At 39.0% G+C, this 18460-nt stretch overlaps 1 protein-coding gene across 2 annotated transcripts in view; it reads left to right on the top strand.

Moving 5' to 3' along the window:
- The window catches only part of pou3f2b (POU class 3 homeobox 2b), a 76716-nt gene extending 58953 nt beyond the window's left edge, over positions 1 to 17763 (top strand). For both annotated transcript variants that reach the window (XM_051865611.1, XM_051865609.1), the window contains exon 3: positions 852 to 17763. In XM_051865611.1, coding sequence (XP_051721571.1) covers positions 14461 to 15738 — 1278 coding nt within the window. In that variant the 5' untranslated portion in view covers positions 852 to 14460 and the 3' untranslated portion in view covers positions 15739 to 17763. The remainder of the gene's footprint in view (positions 1 to 851) is intronic.
- Positions 17764 to 18460: the final 697 nt, after the last annotated feature.

Below are 18460 nucleotides of genomic sequence, written 5' to 3'. Positions count from 1 at the left end.
CAAAGTGACTTGCAGTAGACAATGCTACAGCAGAACATGTCTGGAATAGTCCCCCTGGAGCAACCCAGGTTTAAGTGTCGTACTCAGTGGCACAATGTTGATAGCAAATAGGCTGCTCTTTGCGGGAATCAAACCTGCTACTTTTTGCTTACATTAACCACTACACCACCCACAGTTTTACCCATCTGGTGGCAATGACTTTGCCAAGAAATACAAGTTCCTGGATCAACATGTTTTGTTGGTCCTGGAGCAACAATAATGTTCAGACACGGTCCTAACCTTAACCCATCCCTAATTATATACAGTCAGAGGGATATTAATCCAGGATGTTGATCCAGGAACATATCCTACTTACATTTACTTTTATGCATTTGGCAGAAGCTTCTATCCCAAGCGAATTACATTTCATTCAAGGTATAAAGTACATTTGATCAATTAATACATTGGGATTTGAACCCATGACCTTGGCGTTGCTAGTGCTCAGTATAGTTCATTCACTGTCTGTAGAAAAGAGTAGTATGCCAATTCATATTTTGCTGAAAGTTGCATTTAATTGCATTTTACTTTATTGTGTATATTGTATTATTATGGTTGTTAACATTTTAAGAGTATAGATTTATTTTTATTATATCAGATTTTTAAATGTTTTGTGTGTGTACGTATGTGTATTTTTGCTTGAGCAATACTGCATGTAAGACTATCATGCCAATAGTACTTTGAAACTGAAAAACAGTAGAGCATGGCACTAGCAATACTAAGGTCATGGGTTCGAATCCTGAGGAATGCATGAAATAATAAACATGTGGTCAGGAAATTACAGACAATTCATTTTTTGGTGTTTTTTTTTACAGGTGGCAGATAACAAGGGAACAATAATGACCTGCGAGCAAGACCACACAGAGAAGGCAGCACAAACAAGAAGAAATCTTCAGGTTAAAGAGGCTTCAGGTTTGTTTTCGAGAGCTTGTTTGGGACTGGCAGAGTCACACAGACCTCCACCCTGCCGGTGCGTACTGCTAATAATCACACTTTTCAGCACCTCTTCGTCTCCGCTCGCTTTGTTGTCTCCTCCTGCCTTGTAATCACTTTCTCACCGTGTGAGCACCGGCCACTCTCAGCGTGTGTCAGCACTATATGACGCTCTGCGTGAGAGTGTGTGTGTCACAGTAACCAGTGGCTGTAAGCTCAGCCGGCCTGCTGCTCACAGAGGGAGTTATATGTGTAATTACCGCGTGACCCCTGCTGACCCCGGCCGTCTCGTGTCAGCGGTGTGTGTCGGCCGTGCCGCGCCAGCTACCTTCTTGTTAACCACAATGCCGAGGAGGGGACGGTATTTAGGGGTGAGACATGGACACTCAGCAGAGCATTAGCACAGTTCACACCGCTTGTCCATCTGCCAACTGTTCTAAGCACACATATACACACACAAGACCTTTTGAAATAAATAATTAGGTTTATATATAGCTTATTTTCTTCTGATAGTTTCAGTTTCATTAAGAGAAATGTAACTGGATGAACTATTTTTTAAAATTGTTATTAAATAGCCAGTATACAGTACAGAACGTACACAGTAGTAAAATCATTCAAGTTTAAATGTACTATTATAGACCGTTGTTTTAAATCATTAACATGACTCAAAAATCAAAGGTTGTAGATCTGCACTATGAAAACTTTCTGTCAGTTCTACACAAAAAGGCAAAACAAAAAGCCAACTTTTGCTTTTGACAGTTTTTAAATAGTCTTTCACCTTCAACATTAATTTCCTATCACACCTTTCATTATATTTTATAATTGAGTGGAGTAGAATAGAGTGGACAGGAAATGATGGGGTGTTGAGGAAATATCACAAGTCACACTTGCTGCTTGATGTGTCAGAGCATTCGTGCTAAGGGCAATGTCTGCGGCTCTGGTGTATATTATATACAGGGCCTAAAATTAATACTCACTAAGCACCAAATGCGAGTAAAAATCGGTGTTGGTGTAGGTTGCCAAATGGTCGGTAACATTTTTATGAGTTCTAAAAATGCAATGTTATGAGAACATGAAAGTGAACAAATGTGAATGCCGCTCTATACAGTTGATGGGACAGTGCTGCATCATCACAAAAATTTAAGCCTTTCTTATGTAAATATTCAAGCGCTAGAACACGTGAAAGGGCGTGGGAAGTTCGAAACATCCGAAGCGTGCGAAGTACACTTCCATGATGTACTTAAAGTGCTCTGTTTTCACACACTAATTTTGTACTTAATATACTAAAAATTCTTCTTTAGTACTTCTTAAGAGAAACTTAAGAACATCTAAGTGTACTCAACTGTGTTATTTTGAGACACCATGAATATGAACTAAAATGTGCTTTTAACATACTATCTCTATATTAAACAAAAAATGTATTTAGTTACCACTTGTAATACACTTGAGCTCATAAGTGTACTATAAGTGGTAACTAAATACATTTTTTAATACAGAGAAAAAAATTCATCTCAATGGCAAAAAGTGTCCCATTCACCCTAAATTCACCCATCTTATATTTGCAGTTTTTGCTTAACTTCCATATTGCACACACAATTGAATTCATGTAGTCACAATGTCATTGTGTTAGTCTAATGTGCAATAGGTGGTATTTTCAATAGGTTTTTAGATTGCTGGTTTGGATTTATGAATAGTTTAACATCATTTGGAGAAACTTTCTTGCTTTGTTCTACAAAGTACACTGTCATTCAAAAGTTTGGGGTTAGTAGGACTTTTTAAATGTTTTTGAAAGAAATCTCTTATGCTCACAAAGGCTTAATTTATTTTATTTATCTGAATTAAAGATTTATTTTCTTTAAAACAAAACATCTTACTGTCCCCAAACAGTAGACTACATCTTTGTGGTATCTGTAGTTCAGCAACTTATGTGTTTGTGTTGTAGGAGTGTTTCTTCCAATAATGATAACCGCAGACCTTCTTTTACTCATAAATCCAAAACCATCATTCTTAAAACCCCATATTTCTCCTGAGGGAATTCCCAAGGGAAGCCATGGCTTGAAAATGCTAATTCCATTCCACATTTTAGGACTACAAACAGAACGGCTCTGTATATTGCCTAATTAAATACAGATTGAGACATTTAGTGCGGGTATCTGATGAAAATATAACTTCAAAAGTTCAAAACTCCTCACGCAGCCTCAGACTTTAATAGCTGCAAGCGGCTCAGTGTATCAAAACACACCATCTCGTTTCTGCCAAAGCTATCAATGGTCCTGTCTCTCTTGCTGCGTTTCAGCCCATTGTGTTGTGAATTTGTAATTCTAGGCAATGGTGAATTGCAGTGATTATGTAGCCATAATTTAACCAGGATGATGTGTTTAATTGAATTGTTACTCCCTGATGTTTCTCTCTAGTGAGGATGCTGTTCTGTTGACAGATGTGTTTTGTCTGTGAATGCTTGTTGTTGTTTTCTTCTTTTCATCCCTTGCTGTGTGCGTCTGTTTGCGTGTGACTACGCGCTTTCTTCCTGAGTTTGTGACCTTGGATGTTTTCTTTAAATGTTAATGTCTAGACTTGTGATATAGTTCTCTATGCATCTCATGCATCTGAGGACATTTTGCACTTGAGTACACAGTGTTGCCTTCATACCATTTTCTTTGGGTTGACGGCTATTTCTTCTGCAAAGTGCAGTGCTGAGAACCTATTTCACTGCAGTCATCACCCTCCCCCACATCATCTTCTCTCCATGTAAACACACACTCGCTTTCCTCTTCCTCTCCTTCCACGCTCTCCCTTTCAGTCTCTAGACTCGTCCTCGCCAGCCCCATCTCTGATATCCACTTTTCTCCACCTTCCCTCTCTCGCCATCTCCTTCTTTCTCTCCCGCTCATTTCCCTCCATCTCTGCGGAGGGGCAATTACCCCAGCGTCTCTAAACGCCGGCGATCTGAGCATCCTTGCACTATGCATTGTCTGCAGCAATTTACCAGCCGCATCTCCAGATGAATGCCTCCATTCACAATTACACCCCCTCCATTAGCTGCTGCCGCTGCTATGTTTGGAGGGGGGTTTGTTGTCTTGTTATTTTTCCCTTCACGTCTGTTAAAAAAAAGCAATTAAATGTGGACAAAGCAAGTGAGGATGGAATTGTGCCCTCTTTTCCTCCTCTGAATCAAGAAGTGAAGTTTTTAGGCCTCATTTTGCAATTTCTTCATTCCTTTTCTTGTCTTGGTCTCCTTTTGGGGGGTTTGCACTTAGAATTTCTCTGTATTTTCACTTTGTGTCACTCTTTCAGAGGACAGACTTTAAAGGGGTCATGAACTGAGAAATCAAATTTTCCTTGAGCTTTTGATATATAAGAGGTCATCATACTATAAGAATATCTTGTAAGTTTCAGAACTGAAAACTAATGTTACCAAGCCCAGCAAACGACTCGTCCTGGAATGTGCCTATTTATGACCTAATAGATAGGTGAAAGACCGCCTCTGCAGAAGAAAATCAACACCTACTTCACCATTGCAACTTTGGCCCTGCCTACTGGTGTTGGTGAGATGAGGAAGAGAGAAAAGCACAGGATCACTCACTGGACTAAAAATAACACCTTCCAAAGGATCCTAATTCTAGGAATGTGGTTATTTTATTTATTTTCAACAATGTGAATGTCTCAGTTGAGCATTAATTATTTTTTATGCGGTACATTATACTGTGGAGTCCTTGACAAATCAGTTGCAATTTTGGAGCAGGCTTTGCAAACAGAAGTTTATGATATGGACTCTACAGTAATGCGACAACATGTAAGTAAGTTTTGAGTTGCAATTTTTTTTTTTTTTTTTTTTTTTTTGATGTAAAAATCATACTAACAGTATTTCTGTCATGACAACTCTCGGAGTGTTTGGCATGGTAATAGGTATGACAATGTAGATACTTCCCACACATAGACTTTACTTGGGCGGGCCGCCAAGGTATATTAACGGCCGCCCAAGTATATTTGGAGACACATTTTTGCTTTTATTATTTTTTATCATCTTATACTTTTTTTATCCGCCCGAGTTAATGAAACCATCCGCGATCGATTAACTAGTGAAAAATGTCCCCTCGCCCTACGTGTTTCTTACCTGCTGGTTCTGTGCGCGAGAACTGTTTACTCCCTCTGACATTCCCACGTGCGCTGCAGAGACGCGGTGGATATTTCACAAAGGCCACAAAGGCGGCGCTGTTGCACATCTTACAGGGTTTCGCGCAACAGTGTTTCAGACTGCTTCAAAGTGATTCCCAATCAATGAATAGCGCACCATTATGCCAAGCAATTGCTAATATACTCGAGTTTTATGAATTATGACAATGTCTTCGGTATGACTTTTATATAATATGTTTTAGAGACGGTCTCTCATCTGAAGAATCAGCCCGCAATAGTGTAGACATTTCAAAACAAGAGTCCCGGTGTATTTCGGGATTGTTAAAAGTCACACTCTAAGTTTTTTTTTCTTCTGGGCATTTGGTTACACAATAAATTGTATTTATTTTGATATCCTTTTAATTCATAGTAAACTATTGTAGTCTCTGGCTGGGATGCTCCCCCACAGGAAGAAAAGCCTAAGAACATTATTTGACACATTATTCAATAATATTAGTATTTAATTAAATGTAATAGTAGCCTATGTAATTAAAATTAATTTCAATAAATAAAAAATATTGTTAAAAATCACAAATTATTTGTTTGTCACATGTAGTAGACCATTTTTGTGCCGTGGGTAATAGGAGGATTTTTCACCTGACTACCACTGCAAGTATATTTCAAACCTGTGGGAAGCACTGAGATATGTTTGGTCTTGGCGGAATAGATCTGCTACACTGCTGCCTTTATTGCTGCTGCTGTTGATTATTGCTGCTGCTGCTGCAGAGCAAGTACGGGACTTGCTACTGTCAATACATACACGACACGCTGCTGTGAGCAAGTAAGACATGCTGCTGCTGTACAGTATAGCGTACATGAATAACCCGTAGCAGATCTATACAGGTGGAGCTGGGGAAGGTGGAGGGTTTCTGAAGCTGCTACACTGCTAAGCAAATGCTAACTCATGTATTTAAAGATTGAGCACACAAGCTTATTGGCTACTAATACAGCAGGAACCAATCATCTGTGACCTATAGATAATGATGTGATTTTTAGCAGGTTGAGTTAAAGGACCTATTAGCCTGCCCATTAGAGTTTCATGCCAGAACTTTGTACAAGTGCACTCTAGGAATTCTAAAACAATAAAACAATGCAGTTCATGACCCCTTTAACTCTCTCTCTCTCAAAGTCATGAGAAACAGTATCTCACCATGCATCTGACTGGCCTATGATATCAGAAGTTTTGCGCTGACGGCATCCCAGCAGCCTCAAAGTAGCACTGAAGGTACAGTACGACAGCCTGGATTGCACTGAGTGATTTAGTATTCCAATAAATCATTGAAACCATCTAATTTCCTATAGATTTCAATTTCCCCTGCCCAGATCGGCATTGATCGATTTCAGGTATAGGAACATGTCAGGCCTCTCTCAGGACTCTTTTGTGAAGGATTGTTTCAAGAATGAGAGCTGCTTGTTTTTAGATCTGTACATCAGGACTGTTCTTTGCAAAAATAGATATGGCCAGAATAAATCTGATTTCTTACTTGTTGGGTAATGAATACAGCACACATTGGAATCTCTTGGCCTATATGATTGTTCAAAATGCTTCTCATAATGATACCTATAAATAATAACTAAAATACTCATAATGCCACTCCCCTATTACTGTAATTTAGAATAATGGCTTAGTTTGCATTAGTCATAGCTAGGTTTATTTTTTAGATGTCTTTTGGTGCTAATATACACTACCATTGAAGAATTTGGGGTCAATAAATTAATTTATTCAGCAAGGATGCATTGAATTGATCAAAAGTGACAGTAAAGAGTAAAGATATTTAACAAAAATCAAATAAATGCTGATTTTTGAACTTTCTATTCATCAAAGAATCCCCAAAAATGTATCATGGTTTTCACAAAAGTATTAAGCAGCTGTTCTCAACATTTATAATGATAAATGTTTCTTGAGCACCAAATCAGTATAATAGAATGATTTCTGAAGGATTTTGTGACACTGAAAACCGGAGTAATGGCAACTGAATTGTAATATTTCACAATATAACTGTTTTTGATCAAATAAAGGCAGCTTTGGTGAGCATAAAAACATGTTCTGCTCAGCAAGATCTTACCAATCCCAAACTTTTGAATAGTAGTGAACCCATTTCTGTTTTTATTTTATTTATGTCACTTCTGTTGACAGGACTGATGAGATGTGACAGAAAACCATAAAGAGAAAAGGGGGAAGTGGGATGGGAAATTACCCCAGGTTGATTCAAACTCATACTGCAAATATGCAAGACTACACAACATATTGGAGCACGTGGACTACCTTCCAAGCCATGTATCTGAATTTTTATTGATTGTTTTCTTCAGCATAACTGGCATGCAAGATTTATGTTGATTGGCATTGCATTATGAGGATCAAGGAAATCCCTTGATGGTTCAAATTTCAGTAATATTGGCAACATCCTTATCAATATATAAATCAGCAAAAACCATGTGTAGCACCTTGTAATTTATCACAGTCTGGGTAACGTTAGACATACTTTATATCAGATGCTTTCAGGGATGTTTTCTTCTCTGTGAAGTAAAGGTACATATCGGTTTATGTTGTGGAAGGCTGTATATCAGGTTTTGAATGTGTTGGGAGGCCGTTCGCCGTCTCTCCTCTGGTTCTTCCCCCAGAGGCAGGAGCCTTATGGATCGCAGGAACGAGGAGGAGAAATAAATTGGAGAGTAGGATAAATCGATGCTTGACGGAGAGGCAAATAGACCTTCCAACCTCAGTCCAAACGCAGAGCTTTGGTTATTTTCCTTAGGGCTGTATTGGATTGGTTGACGGAGGCTGAGGAGAGGGCTCAGACAATACTTGGCCTACAAATGATGTCCTTTGTTTTATCCATTAACGTGGGGAGAACCTTTACCATTTTGGGGTGGACATTGGTCCATGCTTGGGGGAAGGGTGTCTGGAGTTTCAAACAGCAATGTCAGATAGGGCAGAATTCTTGAATCTTGTTGTCTGTATTCAAATAGCTTTGAATTTCATCCTCAGCGATCCAAAGAGATGCATTCAAATCATGACTTCAACCCCATATATAGGGCTGACATTCAAACCACTACAGTAAACATCAAGTAACAGAGTCAAGATCAACTGGTGCAAGTACAAATCTCAGATCTCCGCTGCAGAGCAAACAGAGCAAAAGTTTGACCAAAAGGTCAAACTTAAGAGTGCGACTATGTGCATGTGTGGATTTGTTTCCATGTGGACGTGTGCATGAGATGCTGAGTTCCTAATGGACGGTCTGAACCTATATGTACAATTTATTGATGTAACAACTTGCGAATTAACAAAACTGTTTTGAAGATTAACCAAAGTCTTATGTTTGGAACAACATGAGTGAATGTAAATGATGACAGAATGTTCATTTTTTGGGTGAACTATCCCTTTAATGCCTGGTTCAGACTACACGATTTTAGCCCGATTTTGCCATGATCTGCTTGACGTAGGGTGTCGTGGGGATTCGTAAACGGCAATTGGGTATCGGGACGCAATATTTGATCGTTTCAACTCGTGTAGTGTGTCATAGTGGACGACAACCGATGCCGCGTCTGCGATGCTTCACGATGTCACAACAGACCAAGCCGACAGTCGGCCATCGGGCAGTTTTTGTTCTCCAGCTGACTAAGTTTTCTCAGTGTGTTCCGCACCGTCGGCTGAAGTTGGTCCTCAACGGCTTTTTTTCGGCCGATTCGGCAACAATACAACAATAAGTTACCGTGACAGAGTGAAAAAAAGGTAAATAAAACATATGTTACCTCAGTTCTCTTTGGAGGAAATCCAAATATCCATGCAATCCAGATATGTGTCCACTTTTGGGCTTTTCTGACGACAAGACAGCAATACACGCTGCTAGCCATTGTTTGTTTATACCCACGGCACCTTCTGTCAGTCCATAGTCCCACCTTCTCGATGACAGCACGGGGTTAAAAACGGCACACGATGAATGTTCGGGTAGCAACGTGTAGTCTGACATGTTTCTTGTCCATGACACAAGATTTTAGGAGTCAAAATCGTATAATCTGACACATTGACTATCGTGACCGACAAAAACATTGTGTAGTCTGAAACCGGCATAAGACTTTTGAACACATGAACACCTTACTGTACTCTAATCTTATTTTTCTCTCAGTATGGGCAAGTAGACAGTCTTAGGAAGTGTTTGTGTATTTATATGATGATTACTAAGAGTGGCAAGCAGGTGCATACAAAGTGTTACTATTAAAAGCGTTGCAGGCCATGATGACTATTTTATTGTCTTACGGATGCTGGTAACCCATCCCTTAGTGCTTACATATGCAATCCACACTACATTAAGGATCATAAAGCGATTTACATGAAAACTGTTCCCAGATGTAATGTCCAGGAGAACTTTCATCTGTAATCTTTGTCCAAACTTGCAGTGTTGTTCCACCGCGGGATTCTGCTGCAATATTGATGTTTCAATTAGAACAGCGTTACATACCGCCGCAGCCTCGTAACACGGTGCATCTCCGACCATCTGCTGCACTTCCACATATGAAGAACGAGACACGTGGGGCTAATCGAGCTGCACATGAGCGATGGGACCAGGAGCTCGCTCATGTCTCTATACAGATCGAGAGGAGTTTGTAGGCCCGGTATATCTCAGGTAGGCAACCTGCCTACAATCCCTCTAGCAATGTGTTTGGTGCATTACAACTGTCCTGGAGTTTGCTGTGCTAACCCTACTCTCATTTGAAGACAACTAGAGTCACTAATAGAAAAGACATAAACTGTTTCTGAAGTAACTTGTTGTCACTTGAGATATGTTTTTTTTTTTTTAGGATTCTAAGTCTTAAATGACTCTGCAAATGTCACTAAGGCAGCCTTAAAGGTGCACTCAGTAAGTTGTTATTTAGCTGTCTGTTATTCGTCCCAATAGTACCAGTGGTTTTGACCTTTATAGTGACTCCTTTGGGACTGATTGCATGAAGTTTGTTTATGTTACTGATGTTATTGTTATTAATGGTAACTTGATGAATTTTAACATGATGGCACCCATGATGGGGAATAACCAGCTTTATTTGGACTGACATGCTTAAATGTTTCATATGAACGTACATCAAGTGCTGTTTATTTCTTATAATTAATTAAAGTATAAATAATAAACCATTTTAATTAGCAAAAAGTATTGAGTGCTTCTTTAACAGTAGACATGTTTTGAAAATCAGTTCAGTGTTTTAATTCTGAGTCTCATAAAGTTGAATGTAATGAAATATTGCACGCGAGTAGTTGAAATCCTTAAAATGGGGTTTTGTCTGCAACCTGTTGTTCATTGGAAAGCATGTTGAAGTGATTAAAGGTTTAGTTGCTTGATTCAAATTAATTCAGGCAGTCAGTCTGTTATTTGGCAGGGTTATTTATTCAGGGATAACAGTAAATAAAGCAAAGTATAGATGATTTCTCTCCATCTCATAGGTTGTGTCATTCGATCATGGCTCTTGTGTGGAGGATAAAATACCACAGTTCTTCAACTGATCCTGCTCAAATGGAATGATACAGAGTGTCTGAATTTGCTGGAGTCACTTTTGGTGCGTGGATGGATCGCATAACAGGTCTCCACTTTGCCTCACAGGGGTGGTCTCTTGCGCCCCCCACAATGGATGCAGACAATCGGTAGCCAATTGTAGTGAGGGGCAGATTTAACGATGTCTTTGTGTGCATTAATTGCATGGAATTACTAGATTCTCGGTGCAAGACCTGTTCAACAAGGGCTGTAAGGATACTCCCCCACTGACAGAGGTAGTTCTCCCCATCTCCAACAACCATACACAGGCTGGCGCACGGTCTAATTTCCTTTTTATAATTAATAACTAATTCACATTTGTTTACTAGAATGCTATATGCAATCCGAATTATACATTTACTTTCGGGAACCAGCTATTTAGTTTTTAAATTCATTTTGAAACGTAGGCCTAATGTAAATAGTGGTAGTTTTGGGGGCGCAATCTGTCGACGTTCTTTTTCGCAACGAAAATAGTTTGTTTACCTAAAGAAAATACTTCTTAATTAAAACACTAAAGTTTTCATTGTATGTTTGTAATATAATTAATGATTTGTGGTGCATTAGCCTACTGACTTACCGCCAGACACTTACCGCAAAGGAAAGAGCGTGACTGGCGTGCTGTTGCTATGGTTACCTGCTTATTTGCGGATTTGGCAACAGTTATAAAGTACACGCTCAGACGAACTTGTAATCTAACTAAAACCTATTGTACGTTTGAAAACGTTGTTGAAACCTCTATACAGGCTACCTGTATGAAACAATATGTACTTCTACTAAGACATCCCCCCACCCCCAATTTCCTATTTGCATTCATTTTTAGATATTTTGATAATCCCAGCTTTTGCTACGTTTCAGGTGACCAGACCGTCAATGATTAGCGTAACTAGGAGAAGAGTTTGATTATTGTGTGATTTAAAGCATGTCTTTGTAAAATGTAATTAATTATTTTCAATCAGTATTTGAACATGACCGGGATCTTGTGTGAAATCCACAGAGGGAAATATGTTGATGTATGGGGAGACAGTTACCTAATTAGACCATAAAAAATGGAATCTTTACAGCATGCGGGTCATATAATTACTGTTAATTTAACGCTCAGATTCTCTGTCATTAATTTTTATTCCCTTAAATGTAGTTTGGCAGCGGCTCCCGGAGCTCAGAAATAGATTTCACTGTATTTGAGAGCGCGCTGGCCCTTCCAAATGAATTACCATAGACCCCACAGTCCAAATAACAAGACTCGCATCATTTATGCGTTGTTAAGCCATGTAATTGAACGATCCATAGTTTGCATATTATACCATTAAAGTAATGTGCTTTGGTTTTCTCCCAACACGACTATTTAAGCTTCTGTGGCGTTGTGGTAATTCTCTGAATTACAACCTTAATTGCCATAAATGTTCTTTTGATTTGGGTGATTTCACTGTTACGCTACAATGATGTTCATTATTACGCGGATGAATTTCCGGAACGTGTCTTTAAAGTTTTCTTTTTTTCGTTTTTTGGAACGCCCTTTAACCCCCCACGCGCTTTGACACAATTAGGCTGTCTGTCGAGATTTTCTTGCGTCTTTTACCTGTTTTCCCTGGTTGACTGATATGTGCCTCGGGGTTTTTCGTGTTTGTGTAATTTTATAAATCTTACTTTGATATCGGAAAATTATAAAACCAGACCACTGTGCAACAAGAACTTTAGAAGGTTTATAGGCCCTTCCTTTCTAGAAACAAATAAATTGAAAGATTTCAAACAAGATGAGCGTGTGTATGCCCATAATCACATTAAAATAACACTTTTACATTTCATAAACATAAAATAGTAATTGTCTTTTCTATAAGTTATTTTAATTAATATGTTTCACTCAGCCTATGTAAAAGACTGGAGTTTATAATGCTTAGGGTAAATGTGTTGAATGTTTTTGCAGACCTAGCCTAAGTCATGGATTTTATTGGGATTTCTATCTTGTTTATCATGTAGACTATTGTTCAGTGATGCGTAATTGGAAGGTGCTGTACGCCCTGCTTCAAAGTTCATTAGTTGTGCAAATTACACTTTATTTACTGCCTTTAAACAGTTCCTTAAAATCAGCTGATCTCTCTCTCTGCCTTTTTTGTTTCTTTTTGTCTTTTGTCCATTACCCATTCTGATTTACGTAGAGCCTTCCAGAGGAGGCGATACTGGTGACGTATGCGGCGTTGTTTAATTTACTGCTCTCTATAGCAACCAGCAGCGCTGCTGAAAAAATGTCCCCCTCCTCGGACAATGTCGTGTGCTTTTCTTTACAGAGGCTCACAGAGGAGCCAGCTGGTCAGCTTTAGACACCTGCGGTCCCAAACGGCCCACTCTTTTCCCTCTGAAATATTCCTTTGACGTGTGTACACCATGAAAAAAAAAAAAAAAGATTTATAGAGACAGTTATTGGCTAAAAGAGAATTGTAATTAGATAGCCTATTGAAAATGCCCACTAGATGTTTGCAGTAATTCTATTTATATAATTCTATTTTAATTAAATTAGACATAAAGTAAAATAAACCTATTGGTCACTTACTACTTCTAATAAATGGCATGTTTTTGGCACCATAAGGCTCTGCAACACACGTGCTACTGTCTGTGAATTGTTGCCTATCATCTGTTTGAACCAAATCGGCATATCTTTGTTTTATCTGAAATCACTTTAAGGTGAACGCAAACTAATCCTAAAAAGGTTTCATATGGGAGTTTTTTTTTCTTTCCTTGATTTTTTTGTGCCTTTTTTCAATAATAAAAATAATTGTATTTTACTTCGTTTACCTAAGTGCAGCTGTCTTTCATTCACTTTTTAGTACGTGTCCCTACTAACGCTTATATCATTTGTTTATGAGATGGTAAAGTAAAACTTATACTGCTGCAAACAACAAACATGAGAAAAATGAAAACATAAAACAAAATGTCAAGTTTCTCTTTCTCATTATTACTTACTTTTAAACTGTTGTAATGTACACTAATATATAGCCTATATATATATGTATTAGAAACGAATGTTAAATGAAATACGTTCCTCAAAATAAATACCAATTTTTGTTTCTTTTTTATTATTATTATTATTTTGTTGTTGTTTGCGAAGTTACTAAATTTCACTTTGACTGATACAGTTTGATACAGCATCATTTCAGTAAGATCATCCAAGTTATTGCCTGTGGTGACCAAAAACCAGGTATTCATTAAAGTCTTGTTTGTGGCAGGTCTTCAAAATCAAACGTCTGAATGAGACAAACGACATTTTAAAAATTAGTTAACACCTTTTCCTCGTCTAAAGCGGCAAAATGTTTTTTTTCTCTCCCCCTAAAACTATGAACATACTCTGTAAAGTCCATAAAGTTCACTGTGTCCAAATACCTTGCTCATAGTTAGGCCAGCAAACATCGCGCTAGAAAGATTAAATCGTTTCCCTTAATTGACAAATGAATCCCCAGAACCGGTAATCAATAAATGTATGAAAGGACATCATATAAAATAAATTTCATTTATTGTTTTTTTGGCAAATGCATAAATTCTATTAAATAAGACACATACATACGCATTCAATCGCAAATTCCATAACAGACAAGTTTGAAATGAATTTCTCTCCAAGTCATAAAAATTATAACCTTTGATGTTCTTCGCTCCGGTCTTGGTGGCCCGTCGGTCCCTCACATTTCAGAGGTGCTGCAGGACACGGAGTTCTTTTGAGGGAAAGAGGCAGTGTTTGTTTAGACTCTCGAGCATCCAATGAGCTGAAGGCTGCCTTCAAAAAAGTGCGTCCATCATCCCTTTCCACCCAATGAGCGTCGACGAGGGGCGGAGCTCAGGTGCGCGCCGCTACGTCCACTTGGCAAAGAGCCTGGGAGACGCCTGTGGCAAAAGAGTAACTGTCAAATGCAAGGTTCCTTTAATAGGAGCGATCAGTCCGGCTCCGAGAGTCATGGCGACTACAGCATCCAATCATTACAATATCCTCACCTCCAGCCCATCTATTGTACACTCGGAGCCTGGGAGCATGCAGCAAGCTACGGCTTACAGGGACGCGCAAACCCTGTTGCAGAGTGACTACTCACTGCAGAGCAACAGTCACCCGCTCAGCCACGCGCACCAGTGGATAACAGCCTTGTCACACGGAGAAGGAGGACCGTGGTCGTCCAGTCCCCTCGGCGAGCAGGACATCAAGCCAGCGGTGCAGAGCCCCCGGGACGACATGCACAATTCCAGCAATTTACAGCATCAGTCGCGGCCACCCCACCTGGTACATCAGACGCACGGGAACCATCACGATTCAAGGGCATGGAGAACAACGACGGCAGCTCACATCCCCAGTATGGCCACTTCGAACGGACAGAGCCTTATTTACTCGCAGCCCGGCTTCAGCGTGAACGGTCTCATCCCGGGTAGCGGCCAGAGCATCCACCACCACAGCATGCGCGACGCGCACGAGGACCACCACAGCCCGCATCTCAGCGACCACGGCCATCCACCGTCCCAGCACCAGCACCAGCCGCACCAGAGTCACCACGACCACTCGGACGAGGACACGCCGACCTCGGACGACTTGGAGCAGTTTGCGAAACAGTTCAAGCAGAGGAGGATCAAGCTGGGCTTCACGCAGGCGGACGTCGGACTAGCTTTGGGAACGCTCTATGGAAATGTGTTTTCGCAGACCACGATATGCAGGTTTGAGGCCCTGCAACTCAGCTTCAAAAACATGTGCAAGCTCAAGCCTTTGTTGAACAAGTGGTTGGAGGAGGCAGACTCCACATCTGGCAGTCCCACGAGCTTGGACAAGATAGCTGCGCAGGGGAGGAAACGGAAAAAGAGGACTTCCATCGAGGTAAGCGTCAAAGGGGCTTTGGAGAGCCATTTCCTTAAGTGCCCAAAGCCAGCCGCGTCGGAAATTACTTCACTGGCGGACAGTCTGCAGTTGGAAAAAGAGGTAGTGAGGGTTTGGTTTTGTAACAGGAGACAGAAAGAGAAACGGATGACTCCTCCTGGCGGACCTCTACCGGGTACCGAGGACGTATACGGAGACACGCCGCCGCATCACGGGGTTCAGACGCCAGTTCAGTGAGAAAAAAAACAAAAACAATTTCAAAAACAAGGACATATCTATCATATTGACTGCCTCAGTCTTCATTTATGATTATGTTCACATTGGAACTATCCAAAATGAAAGCAGCTGCGGTTTAGACTACTGAGGCGGGAGAGCAGATTATATCCGTCTTCAATGTTACTCAAAATTCGTACTGCTGCAACAGAGGGGACCGTGCGTTCCCCGCGCGAGCAAAGAGAACGGTTGTTCTGTGAATACCCAGCACTGTGAAAAGACGCAGTTTTAAGGTGTAACCCTACTATTTATCAAACACTTTGAGACGAGCGAAATGTCCCTCAAACGCGAGCATGGGTGTCCCATAGACAGTAGTTTACATCTAGACACATTCACGGCATTTTCTTTTGTAGGATTAGCCTGAAAAGTGACTAGTGCTGCAGCATTTGACAAATAGTACACGCCATTTTTACTTTTGTTGTGGGCGACTGAGGGTGAACATCGATTCGATTGAAAAAACAACATCAGTGTGACATGCATCCACCCCACAGTGTTCAACAACTTGGGATCAAAGGCCTTTAAACATTATTATTATTATTATTTTAGATACATCATGGTTATGTACCAGTTCGCCTACTCATAGAGTGAGGTGCAAGGTCACACTAAACAGATGTTGTAGTCTTGGCGCCAAGAAATTAGTCTCACACAATTGATTCTGATCTCCTTCTCCATCTTATCAATACGGATGGGTCTAAATTGGAAAAATAAAAAGAAACTTCTAGCATCAAGCTGCAGACAGGTCACCGAAGGGCTTAGTGATAGAAACCTGGCATTTCCTTCGATTTAGTCATTACCATAAAATACAATTGTTTCACAGGACTCCACACAGTGCTGTACATATTGTATAATTTTTAAAGGACATAGTTACGTTATTCTCTCACTTGAGCACTTTTTCGTATTATTTTGAATTTGGAAAAGATTTTAGAGGTCTTTGTTTATTTTATTTTGGTCTCATTTGTTTTAACATTAGAGCTGGTATATTTTGCCTTTATATTTATAGTCATTTAGCCGAATATTGCTTGCTATCTCTTGCGTGAGTCAGTTGCTTTTTAACCCACATTCAGCTGCTTTTTTATAAATTATGAGCTGACTTTACTATATGTTTATGTATAGTAAACAATGTTCAGTCTTCAACAATGTTAGCACTATTTTCTACCCAACGAATTCAATATTATATATCTGAATCATTTGAATGTCTTTTTTAATTATTTTGAAATAGAGATTATTTACACAATATCGTGGGGAATGGGAAAAGCAAGTGATGTGACCCGCAATATTTTCATTTCAAGTCAAACGATTCTTCATTGTTTCATATGACAAAGCGGTTTTGTGTATTTTATATTTCCATCATTTATCAAGCATATCAATTTGAAACCTAGCACTATTATTATTATTATTATTATTATTATTATTAAATATTCTCCACGTTTACCCAACATTGGAGCTAGTAATAAGATAGCCAACTTGGGATTTTGGATTTAACTGTTTGTTTGTTTGTTTGTTTGTTTGGTTTTTATTTCCTGTGCTTTATGGTTCTTCATTGTGTTAGTCCCGCGTTCGCATTTTTAGGGACACGATGCAGTGATGATTTACTGAAAATGTAAACACTGGTAGATTTGAAAAATGAAAAGATTTCTCCAAGGGGCTTGCTATACGTCACTATGTGTAAATATAATACAACAATCAGAAAATATTATTATTATTTTTATTTTCTTATTGTATTATTTTGCTTCTATTTTAATTCATATTTTTGTGTAAATCTATTCCACAGAAATTCCAGGGACATCTGTTATTATCGTTATACTTTTTTGTTTTTCAACAGAAACATTTACATAGATGAATTGATCAAACTGTCATGTAATTCTACAAAGACTGTGGGAGCTATTTATTTGTCGTTTTATTTCCTCTGTCAGAAAGACTCCATCAAACGTTGAACTGGATGAATTTGTGGGTAAAATAAAATGCGCAGAGGTTGTGATAGAAATTTGATTTTTGTAGTAGGCTACATGATGTTTTTCTAAATCGAAAAATCAAAACTGACATTTTATGTCGCCGGGTGTAAAAATTATGTGGAAAAAAAAAACTGTAGCCTATTTATTAACGTCTTGGTCATGTTTTTCAGCGAAATTTTAAAATGTAAAACAGAACTAACAAAACAGCCTTTCGCTTTCAAATGGGTTGATATGTTAACGGAGTTGCAAATGAAATTGAGAGCGTGAAATGTGTAAGCCACAACAAATGCAAACCGAGAAGTTTTGTTTATTTTCCTTGAAATGCAAAAAAAATATAGGCCTATATAAAATATAGCTATATTCTTTTGAGGTCTGACACTGATATATTTTGCTAAGGCAGTGTCCTGTCTTCTTACGTTTAATAAAACACGCTGATTTTGTGGTAAAGGCAGTAGCCTATATAAGCTTATACTCTTCGACCAGTGTTTAGAAAAACTGAACCCTTTAATTTGGTAGATTTTGTAAATAGAACAGTTATGGATGTAGTACTATTATTTTAAAGTGTCACTTATTTTGTGGCATCAAAACATGGACCTCGATAGGCATTCTTTTATATGGCATTAATTTATTTCGCGTGTATTTTACGTATGTATTTTTGCTATTCTTGTTGCAAAGAATGCAGTTATTTTAGTGTCATTTTGGGAATAATAGACCATAAAAATACTATATTTTAC

The sequence above is a fragment of the Ctenopharyngodon idella genome, chromosome 16 (assembly GCF_019924925.1).
Source record: "Ctenopharyngodon idella isolate HZGC_01 chromosome 16, HZGC01, whole genome shotgun sequence".
Taxonomy (NCBI): Eukaryota; Metazoa; Chordata; class Actinopteri; order Cypriniformes; family Xenocyprididae; genus Ctenopharyngodon; species Ctenopharyngodon idella.
The sequence above is the reverse complement of the archived record's forward strand: the minus strand, read 5'-3'. Positions and strand labels throughout refer to the sequence as shown.